The sequence below is a fragment of the Merops nubicus genome, unplaced genomic scaffold (assembly GCF_000691845.1).
Source record: "Merops nubicus isolate BGI_N331 unplaced genomic scaffold, ASM69184v1 scaffold5239, whole genome shotgun sequence".
In the NCBI taxonomy this organism is placed as follows: domain Eukaryota; kingdom Metazoa; phylum Chordata; class Aves; order Coraciiformes; family Meropidae; genus Merops; species Merops nubicus.
The window spans coordinates 112,845-124,748 of NW_008628900.1; the positions used below are offsets into that span (position 1 = coordinate 112,845).

Genomic DNA, 11,904 nt, shown 5'->3' on the forward strand with positions numbered 1-11,904 from the left:
CTCCATCTGACATTAAGACAGGTAGTCACTGATATCTCTTTTTTACAGGGTATTATGTGGACTACATTATTCAGTTATTAACAATATTTTAGGAAATGTTCTATTTTTTCCCAGTAGATCAAAGGATAAATGGATTTTTAAATTATGTGCATCTTGATGTTAAGTGACAAACACACTCTTCTCCTCCTCATGTTGTGCATAGAACTATGCTGGAAATTAAGAGTGAACAGCAGAATTTGAACGTTTCTATAGAAATATGAAGCTGAATTAGATTTATTCAGGCCCATGTTGCTGTGCCATCTGGTGGCTACTACTTTGTAATGCAGATGCAGGCAAAAATACCAAACCCCAGTCTCCCTCTTCAGGACTTTTCTCACATTTTTCCTCTATAAAACTTAATTTTCTATACGGTTTTTCAAATTTTTTACACTTGAAAACAGGATACCTCAGGATGTCTATACTTTGTTTACTGCAATGGCATTTATGAAGGACAATATCTGCAATGAACTGAGTCAACAGAAAATGGTAAAACTGAGGTGTACATAAGAGACACCTTTCCCCTTGCTATTTTAGGTCTCTGTCTTTACATAGAGCTATGTAATTGATAAAGGGGTTTAAATAACTTTTAGATAATACCTGTTTTAATGCAGAAGCCTACCTCAATTTCCTCACTGTCTCTCCTCTCCATGACACCTCTTTGGTTAGTAAAGTAGAGATGCAGTAAGGCCACTGAGGTCCATGACTCAGAAGTGGAGCCAAGGCACATTTTTATTTCAACTGCACACACAGAATACAGAAAGAAGTAACTAATCTCCTCCTTCTCTTCTGCAGTGTCATGGTTTAAACAAGATACCTAGTTTCTCTATGGGTCTCATTAATCTTACAACTTTACCAACAATAAACCTTGTCTGTGGACCTTCATCAGCCTTCCTGGGGGGTGGATGAAATACTTAAGGGCTTACACCCATATGGGTGGAGAAGCTGATTAAGTTCTTTACTCAGAACATCATGGGTTTCTCATAATTATTGCTGCAGGATCTATGACTACAAGAGTCATAGAGTACCAGTGGCACTTCATATTCTAAAAAGAGACAAATGCAGAAAGAGTATGGTTATTCAGATAGAAAATAGTGAAATTCAAGATCTTTCAGTCTGGGTTTTTCTTATAAACACCAACAACTTAAAAGCACTAGTGAACACCTCAGAAGTAAAGACAGAACGGACACAGGAGGATATGTCCACCACTGCAGTAGGATACAATCTAGAATGTTTCCTCCTGCAAATGGATTGACTTACCCATTATCCAACCCATTCTGTCCAAGTTTCTTTCCTATGTCTCCTACCATCACACCTGGCATTGGTAGGAGAGTTTTTGTATCTCGGATCTGCACAAAAGTGGAACAAAACATTATTTCAGTTATGGAACAAGGAAAGTTATTGGCTGAACTTTTCAAACAGAGAGAATATTCCCAACTTGTATTCTGTTATTAACACTGTTGGGTTTTTTTGGGTTTTTTTTGGATACATAATCCTGGATATGACCTGCACTTACACGTCCTCTCATTCAGGACATAGATCTCCTAACAAAAATGACTTTGGCAATATGCTAATTACCTCACTGTGTGAAATATGCCTTAACACTGCTGACTGCTCTCATCAGATTAGCACTGAAATCTTCTTCAGGTGTACACAGACATAGTAGGAATCAATGGAACTTTTATGTAACAATCAGCTTTGAAATATTCCCCAATTTTGTAATTAATTCTGTTCAGTCTGCAAGTAGTTCACTTTATTACGCCATATTTACACTCCCTATTTTCTGATGAAATCTTTCAAACTGATCTCTGTGGTAGAAGCTTGCAGATTTCATGCCAGTTAGCCTGGAGCACTGGTAGACATAAATAACCTTAAGCTTCATCCAAGAATTTCAGGACTTCTTACAGTGTAGGTTAGTTCTAACTTTATAGGCAGCATGATAATCTGGAGGTTTTTCTGCTCTTTTGTATTTTTTTCAGATTTTTTCACAGAAAACTGACAGTGTAAAACTGGCTGTACAACCATCACAAAATCAGTTAACACTTAAAAACAGTACACTTATTACAACTGCAATAAATGTTGAAGGCATTAAAGAATCTGCTGGTTAGATATAAATAACAGCATAACAGAAAATCTTTAATTTGAACCCAATCCCCCCAAGAAGAAAAACAGATTAGCAATATTCTACCCTACCTGTACAATAAAGGAATGTAAGCCTTGGCACTGTCCATCAGGAGTATAGAGCTGGGCATACACAATGGCATGAGTGGCATGTTTCCCCATATTACCAACCCAGAACTTTGCAGCTTCAAAGTCAGGAGTATTGATGATAAATTCCTGTAGCCAAGAAAGAAAGGAGAAAATTATATAAATCATAAAAATCAACACATGGCTATTTTCTGGGGATTTTATTTTAACCATGGTAATGTTTTGTAAACATCCATTAACTGCTGGGTTTTCATTCTGTACTCCAACAACTGAGACCTCTTTTACTGAGGTCAACTTTGGAGAGAATACATGTAGCTAGGAAAAATTTATAGCTGTAAAAGTTCATTATTTCATTGTAAAGCCTGAAATTCAGCCTTTTAATTGCTCATTTGAGCAATTAAAGTAAACAAAAGTGATGGGACTAGGAAGCATTTCCTAGATCTTGGGTTAAGCTGACTTGTGAGTCCAACTGTGAATGCCATTTCAGCTGTGAGAGCTGAAACCCATGCAGGGACCATCTGCTTCTCACAGTTTTGTGGGGAAAGGAAGCCTGGTTGACAGTGTGAAAGGCAGCACACTTCCCACTTTGGACAGCCAGGGCACTGTGAGCAATGGGAATTCTGAAGAATACATGTATCCTGAAATTCAGACATAGGTTCAGCATTCAACTTTCACATTCCAAACAATGTGCCTTCTGGATGTAAAAGGAATCTGAACTCAGAGCTTCATGATATTAACAAAGATTTAGACATATCAGTCACTTCTGCAGTATACTCATCGCCAGCATAAAACTCAGTTTATCTACATGGAACTTTTCATGCTGCCAAACTCACAAGGTGGTGGGTTTTTTTCTTTCTGGAAAGGGATCTGATCGATCTTGTTGCTCAAATGATCACCAAGTTGCTTGCATACGAAAAAATGCAGACTGGAAAGTTGTCCTACTGAAGAATACAAAATCTTATACTTCAAATCTATGACTTATTCTTTTGAAGCCACTCCATGGCAAAAGAGACGTGAGTGATACTGTCTGTCAGTAACAGCACCTGGTTCTGTACATTACAGTGTAATAAAATGCCACAGTTTTTGGGTGAGGAGATAAGCCTACCTTCTTGGGACATTAAATAACATGTTTTAAATTCAACTTGGCATAATCCAAGCATGTAGATAACAGAAAGTTCTATCAGCCTCCTCTCTGAACTTCTATTTTCTTCTCCCTATGTCCAACTACAGTGAGTTCTATTAATTACTGAAAAAAAATGTTAAGACAATTAATTTATTTCTGCAGTAGTATTGATTTCAGAAAACAAATTATGAGTAGTAAGCAGTATCCTGACAGAAAGAGCAGTTTACTGGTTTGCTCTTTCAGTGTCTGCAATAGTCTTGTTATCTCTTTTTTGTATTTCCTTTTCCAATCCTCAGGAAATAATCCTAAATGTCATATATAAAGATTTCATAAAGACAAAAGACAATTTAATCTGTACCTCCAACTATTCCTTAAGAGACGCAATAAGGAGAAGAATTCTATCCTTACTTTATATCACAATCAGAAGATAAATTAACTACTTGTGCAAGAAAACAGAAATTTCTGAATTTATTGTAAATGTTGATATATGATAAACAACCATTTCATTTTCTTTTATTTTGTTCTGCTGAAACAGAATCACTTTCTCCTTTTTTGAAAGTATTCTGGGTATTAAATGCACTGATTTACAGGAGTCAAAAACACTAAATGCAGACTTTGTTTTGAAAACACTGGGAAGTTGTGTGGGAATGTGCTTATCTGCTGAAATGCCCACATCTACCCTTAACTGTGTTCTTTGCAGGAATCAGTTTCTTTCTCTTAGAAACAATGAATGGGAGAGGGAGGTGTCTCTGAACTGAGGCACCCACAGCACATCAAGGGTGTCTTGTTTGGTTTTCCTGAAGCAGGGCTCTCCAAAAACATTCTTCATGACAATGTCATCATTTGCCACTTTTTTTTTTTTTCACATTGGAAATTGAACTTGATTCTTTCTTGTTAGGTAAAGAAATCCTGGAACCATTCTGTCCTGTAAGCAAATACCAGAGCCTAACAGTGTCAAATGTTATTCCTGTGCCTTAAGGACAAACCTGAGTGTCACGATCAAACGTAGCAGTAGTTCGTATGCCTTTGGTATTAGTTCCATGGCTGAGTTCTGTCAGAGCAAAGCAGCCAAAAATCTAGAAAAGGAGATACAAGGCACAATTTAAGCCTACTGTATTGCATCTGCCTGGTTGAAATAACTTGCATTTTGGAAACCAGCAAGTTCTGACTGCATGACAAGTAGGTCTGGAAACTCCCAAAGTTAGGGGAAAAACAGACCGAGGCTGTTTATTTTCAAAATTGTGAGTAGCCTACAGTAATGAAGGGGATAAATTTATATCAGATCATTGTATGCATACACTTGGTTCTCAGCAGCATTTGGGAACACTGCCTGCTTGGAGCAATGATGAAATGTGGAATCCTTTATTGGTTTGGCCTGTAGCACATTCAGTAGCAAAACTTTGAAAAGCAAGTGAGAATAAAGAAAAAAACCAAACCAAATCTGAAGCCTCAGCCAAAATTATTCTGACAAATAGACATCTTCTGGCTTTTGTGTTGCCCTAGAGCCATTAAAAGAATTCATCCCGACCTTTCACATGGGATATCAAACCAGCACCATGGAGCAGTACACTGCTGTCTGTGAGCAGACAGACAGACACAGGATTTCAGAAAATTAAGTAAGCAACGGGGGTGAATCATTGGGAAAAAAAACCAAATTAACAAAACAGAGGTAAGAACTGATAAAGACTAGCAAAAGAAGCATGAAGCTTAGTTTGGGTGCACTCAGGACATGTATCTTGGAATACTAGAGGATCAGGCAAGATAGTGAATGCTGCCCATGTGGCCAAATAGCACAAAGAGGAGAAACTGTGTAGGATTGGGTCCACCTGTATCAGATAGGCTGCCCTTGTTCTGCAGGGCACTCGGTCCTGAGTCTCCATTAGACTCCACAGGTGTTTCCATGGCATAAAGACTATTATTTTCTATTTTATAGCATCACAGCAGAATATTTATAGCATCATGGCAAGGGTGTGTGTTGCACAGTGTATGATGTAAACGTGGGAGGTAGGAGTGTCCAAGCTAACTTGCTAGGATATACTATTAAAGGACCGTGAACAGAGACAAAACTGGTGGATTGTCATCTATACTGCCTTTTGGGAGAAGTCCTCAAGCTCTGTCTGCATGTTAACTTGGACAGTCTAAAACAGAGCCAGGAAGAGGCATAATAGCTAGCAGGGAGGACAGGCAGGACTTGATGCTTCAGTCTGCTCTTTGGTCTCTTCTTTTCCTATTTAGAAGTACTTAGGAATGTAAAGAGATCAGAAACAACACAAGGGTGCTGGAAGTTCATATCAATCTGTGAGAAGTCCCATTCTCACAGATTGTCAAAGAAACCCAAAATTACCTCCATTCTATGAACCTGTTTCACAAAGTCTGCAAATCTCACAGAAGCACTTAAAATTGTGTTTCCAAATACCTGTAAAAACAAAGAACTATCAATTAAATCAGCAACCCCATGATGGAAAGTACAAATTGCACATGTGTAATAATTTGCAATAATGAAGTCCGTTACAGAGATCAGGGAAAGCAGGCTGCACACTAAATGACTACTTAGACTATAGCTGGAGGAGGTAAGTCGGGATTTGATCTTGTCAAGGGCTCTTTACAGAGGACTGCAATTTTCACAGCTCTGACCTGTTCAAGTCCTCATTAAAAATGCTTAATGAGCTCATTTTCCACTTGTTCTTACTGATGGCCCCTTGAGTAAAGTAAAACTTTATTCTAGTTTGCTTTATTGCTAATGGATTTGGAACTGAAAGTAGCTGCTTCAAGATCAGACAAGAACACTGTTTTTAACAGTTCCTTCAGTTTTTCTAGATGGATATTCACATAACAAAACTATAATTCCCAGATCTTCGTCTGCCACATGAATAGTAATCATTAATTAATTCAACTAATATTATTGAAGTATTCCAAGAGGCTGATCTAGGGAACAACTGATAAACAGAATCCCAGCCAGTGATGTCAGTGAGAAACTTTACACTGCTTTCTGTTCCTTCTGGATTCTGCCCTGAATCAACACACTGAGGGTGAGGCAAGGAGGTTCCTGATACCTGTATCTGTAGCAAAGACAAAGCCACCAAGCAGGGCCCAACAACCAAATTATTTGGCTGCTAATGCCGTGGAGAAGAGGCAGAGAAGTGGACAAAAGAACGTGGAATGGTAGGCATCAAAATATCTTTCTGTACCTCAGTTTATATTGTTCCACCTTTACTTTCCAGGTGGGATTGCAGTGGAGACATGGCTTAATGACAAAGATTTATTAGCTTCATCCCACTGCCCTCTGATTCTTCTAAACAGTTAAAAGCAATTTAATTTTTGAAAACCAAGGACTTGGAAAAGATAAATCTTCAATGAAATAGGCAGAAAGCAAGGGAATTACAATATTACATGACATTTAAATTCAAAGATACACCAGTACACATTTTGAACTTTACTTACGCCCTGATGTAAGAAGTACTGGAGACATGGAGACCAGTCGTACATTCCTATATAGGTCATCATATTAAGCATCTTTAATGGCTTCTCTATGATCTCTTGCTGAGTAAGAAAATCATACTCAAAGAGCCTTTTACAGCGCAGGAATGACAGCTCCTGATATTTCTCACGGCACAGGTCTTCTCCAGGATGATGTGCAAAGAGAGGATCACTTTCCAGAGCAGAGAAGATTCTGTTCTTCAGGGGGAAAAAGCTGACATGAGAACGTTAAATCTAAAAGCATTAACAAAACAAGATAGTGTTCTCCTAGGTCTCAAACTACATTTGCTTGACAGGGAGATACAAATTTATAAAGTCAAAACTCCAGAGAATTAAAAATATATATTTAAATGGTCTGCCACTATATACACAGTTCATGCAGTCAAATTTTATGAAAGCTCCTTCATCATGAAGTAGGAAGTGTGGGACCGATTGCCTCTGAATGTTAAAAGAACGGCATGGTAAAACTTTCTTGCTGTTTGTAACAGCTTCATTACTGCACTTTATGAAGCTGCTGGTGGGGTCTAAAGGGCAACAGCCCTCAGAGAGTAACAGTAACACTCCAGGGGTTACATTCAGTTAGAAATATGCCATGATGATAAAGCCCTTATGTTACCACAACTGTTCTATCCCCAGATGAAAGCAGAAATGAATTCCATTTAACAGACCAACCATGTGCAGCCATTCAATATGTGGATGGGCACTTTAAAATGTTTTAACTTGGATCTTTTTTTATTCGATCATATAGTAAGGCATATTTTTACCTCAGAACTCTGTGTGTTCAAGATATCCACATTTTAATTGTCCTTCATATGATTTAGAAAAAGTTCAGTGCCTTAGGTAAAAATCTTTTTAAAAGGCTTTTTAAGTCCTTGCCTCCTTTCTGAAGAGTGACACAGTAGGAAGGAAGAAAATCAGATGTCCTGTGCTTGTCTTTGAAAGATAGGGTCATCCTCTCTCTCTGTATGAACACCACTATTTGCCCACACAACTTCGAAACTCCCTCAGACACAGAGCACTTGTATTTCTTCTGTGCTCTTAAGTGGATCAGTCAGATGAAGAAGGGAGTGGTCTTCATTTCTTTGATCCACCTTCTAAGATTTTAATAATTACGGTGATTGTTCAAGATTACCTTAAATCCATGTAAATCTGCACCACCTTCAAAAAAGCCAGTTCTGTCTCTTCCTATGTCTGCAAGGCACGCACTCCTACACCATCTCTTGTGCTGCAATTCACCTTTTTTTGGTAGGGTTAGCTTTCAGTAAGGAAGGTGTGCTAATCTGTCCAACTGCAATGCCACGTAAGCATGAATGCAAGCACAGAAGATTGCAGGGGATTATGCCAGTCAAAGGAAGACAGATGCACTGTTTGACAGTGGCACAAACTTAGTTCAGTTTAAGTCCATTGTAAAACCATGGGATATATGACTTAATGCAAACACTAAAGAAATAAGGTAGAATATGTTGGGTTTGGTTTTTTTTCAGTTTGAAACAAATGAAAATTGGATGTGCAAGCTCACTTACTTTATGCTCTATACCTACAGAGTATTGTTACATACCCTCCCTTTGAAAATCACGTTCTTACTTCTACTGGTAAAGTATCTACAACATAGCTCACGCTTACAATTCTTGCAAGTTTACCTTGAGCTGGATGGTATCTTCTCCATCTAGGAACACTGCCATCTCCCTCCAGTTGAAGGAAGCTTTCTCTCGGTACTTGCAAAGTGGCCCTTTAGGGAAATCTGGTAGCAAAGTTTCCCATGAGCTCTGGTTACCAGTGGCCTCTTTCAGATTCAGTGTAGGTGCCATAGTTAGCTAAAGTGCATCAAACAACAAAAGACGTATCACACACTGAAGCACTCTAGAGGTCTAGTTTTTAATAATAAGAAATCTAAATGCTTGTTAATGAAATCCACAGACTTGTTCAAATGTGTGAGTTCAACAGTGCAGAGCCAACTTAAGCTTGCCCTTCCATTTTTCAATTCAATTGGCTTGGTAAAAGTTTTTTAAAAAAACAACTAAAAACCTTTGATCAAATGTAAATGAATGACATGCTCTTTTTTATTAAAATATGAGCTAAACCTTTTACAATAAGCAAAATATGAAACAGGGACACCATTGGTTAGTAGTGCATAATAAAAAAGGGGGAATGAGATAAAAAATCCAGGCAAAAAAAATAGCATAACTTAAATAATATACTGTGCATAATTGTTACATCCCCTCTAACTTAAATGGTAAATAATAAAACATAAAAACACCCAAACATGCATACAAAGCCCTGTTCAAATGCAGGAGATGCCTGCCATCTCCACCTTACTAGAAAATATTTAATCAAGTTTTAATAAATGACATGTTGGTGAGATGTCAAGGGCTGGTTTCATAGAACTGCAGTAATGAGCCATTGTTTGTGCATAAACACGAGACATCAGGAGCCAGTAGGAACTCTGCCCTCATCTCCCCCTCGCTGAATATATGGAAGAGTAAGTGGTTAATAAAACCTTTATTTCAGGTACCAAATTTCTGTAACATTATGCAAATTTGCATCCCCTTTGCCTGATTTAATCTTGTCCTGAAGTGAGTTAGTTCCCAGTTTGATCCACTTGGCTAGTGAGCACTATACTACCTGGGAACATCTCCCAGGCAGGTGGGAGTATGACACAAACAGGTAGCTGTACACGGGAAGCATCAGCAACTCCAGCCATCTATACAATCCCATTGCTTTGTCAAGGTCAACATTTAGAATTGTGGAACTAGAACAATATCAACGTATCCTTAACATTGACTTGAACAGAACAGGTGAACAGGACAAGCAGGAAGCCCTGTCTGCAATGGGTCTGTAAAAGGTACAGATTAAACCTACATAAACAAAGTAAAATAAAACTATTACAGTAGCAACTTCTACAAAACACATACCACTACAAGAAAGCTGGGGACAGACCTTTAACAAGGGCTTGTAGTGATAGGAGAAGGGGTAGTGGCTTCAAACTGCAAAAAGGTAGGTTTAGAATAGAAATTAGGAAGAAGTTCTTCACTGTGAGGGTGGTGAGAGACTGAAACAGGTTGCCCAGGGAAGTTGTGGATGCTCTGTCTTTGGATGTGTTCAGACCAAATAGGATGGGGCTTTGAACAACCTGGTCTAGTGGGAGGTGTCCCTGCCCATGGCAGGGGCATTGGAATGAAACGATCTTTAAAGTCTCTTCCAACCAAAACCATTCTATGATTCCAAGTTGGCCTCAGATTCTTTTTTGCTCCATCAAAAGCAGAAAGGCCCCCTGAAGACTGCTGATATTTTATTGTATGTATTTATGAGTCATGAAAGTGCATTGCAAAAGTTCACAGAACCAGCAGGATTTTGTTATTAGTAGGCAAAACAGGTCTGGTTTTGGAGAGAATGGGAATCTCGCTTTTTGTTATAACCGGCCCAAAGAGCAAAGGCTTATGCCTCTGCTGCTATCCGGAGCAGATGTCGGAGTGCCCTCTGCTGCTGCCGGCTCATATCGCACCCAGCGATCTGTCCCTTCGTGCCGACGGCAGAGATCTCCCTTAGGCTTTTAGGGAGCAGGAGACATGGGGCAGGGGAGCAGAAGCTGGCCACATTATACCAAAGCGACTAGCTGGTGGGTTGGACTAGACGACCTTTAACGGTCCCTTCCAACACAAAGCATTCTACGATCCTAAGCAATTCTCAAGGGTACTGGGAGGACATTGAGGCTCAGGGCTGGCCAAGGCCTCAGTACGGACTATGAACATAAAGAAAGTTCATTCTAATATTTCCATCGCTTTTTTTTTTTTTTTTTTCTTCATCCATCTTGATATATCTCCTTGCTATATTTCTTTTTCTCTTATGGAGGTAATTTTATAGTTCTAGGCAGTACAGACACACTAGAAGAGGCATGCAGGGTAGTATTTCTGCTTGTGGCTTCTAAATTTGCTCCAGGAAAATGCAGTTCCAGTACCCAGCGAGAGCTTTGGAAAGGAAAAAAAAAAAGGGGGGGTGGAAGTGGGGGAAGCATTGAGAAAGAGCATTTCAACCTGAAGCCAAATAGATATTACTCACTCTTCTAACTGGAAAACCGGTAAAGTAGGCAAAAGTTCATGGTTTCTGGCTCAGAACAGAGAGAATTTACATCAAACTACTGCAGCTGTTGCAGTTAACTTTACTTACATTGCAAATCAATAAGTTTGCTCAAATGAGAAAACCTATGCATGTATAAAAAAGGGTCCTGTACTTAAGAATTACAATTTCTCTGTCTTAACATAATGTTTTAATATAATTTGGTTCCAGGCAAAAAGTTTCAGAACTAATTAGGAAACCAAAACAGGCAGTTACCATAAGTAAATAATGTAGGGCTGCCTTAAGTAATAACCTCAGTGTTAATTTCAGCCTTCCACTGATATTTTGAAATCTACCTGTGGATGTGAAAAACAAAGGATGTTATTTTCAACTTGATGAGAACTGGTGCAGTTTCCTGAGAAATGCCAAGTTGAAAACTTCATGTGGAAGCTGCTCCTGCTAGTGATTAAAATTCATGGCTGGACAACAACAACGGTTTGCAAATCAGGAATGAGTATTTCAGTCAGCAGTGTATTGATATAAGGAAACAAACTAGAACAGAAAACTTGTAAAGCTAACCATTTATATGTAAAATAGAAACTAACAATGTATGTAACATAACAGAAAGCTAAAAAGTTAGTCAAAGAAAAACAGATGCTTCTTTGATCTGCCATCCCAGACAGCTAACAAACCCTTATGAAAGCTCATGGGCATCCTGCACCTCTCAGCAAAACAGGGAGAAAAAGAAGAATAGGGATAGCAGGACCAGATACCTTGAACAAATGGAAGGACTTGTTTTCTAATGCTAACAAAGCTCATCCACAAACAAGGGAAGAACCTTCCAGCTTTATCTGAAGAAAACAAAGACAGGATGATATCTGTCACAAAGGTATTGAGCAGGACTGATCCAAAGCTATAAACTTGCCAAATCATCACATTCCAGACAAGAGGTGAAAAGTACATCGTGAGGATGACATCCAGCCTTCCTCCAAGGGACCACCGCCCAC

At 38.8% G+C, this 11,904-nt stretch overlaps 1 protein-coding gene across 1 annotated transcript in view; it reads right to left on the bottom strand.

The window, feature by feature from the left end:
- ACOX3 (acyl-CoA oxidase 3, pristanoyl) overlaps positions 1–8,652 on the bottom strand; it is a 31,937-nt gene extending 23,285 nt beyond the window's left edge. The window contains exons 1-6 of the mRNA XM_008946804.1: positions 8,485–8,652; positions 6,809–7,042; positions 5,712–5,783; positions 4,354–4,443; positions 2,230–2,373; positions 1,297–1,385 (exon numbers count right to left, since the gene is read on the bottom strand). Of these exons, the coding sequence (XP_008945052.1) occupies positions 1,297–1,385; positions 2,230–2,373; positions 4,354–4,443; positions 5,712–5,783; positions 6,809–7,042; positions 8,485–8,652 (797 nt within the window). The remainder of the gene's footprint in view (positions 1–1,296; positions 1,386–2,229; positions 2,374–4,353; positions 4,444–5,711; positions 5,784–6,808; positions 7,043–8,484) is intronic.
- Between the last annotated feature and the right edge of the window lie 3,252 nt (positions 8,653–11,904).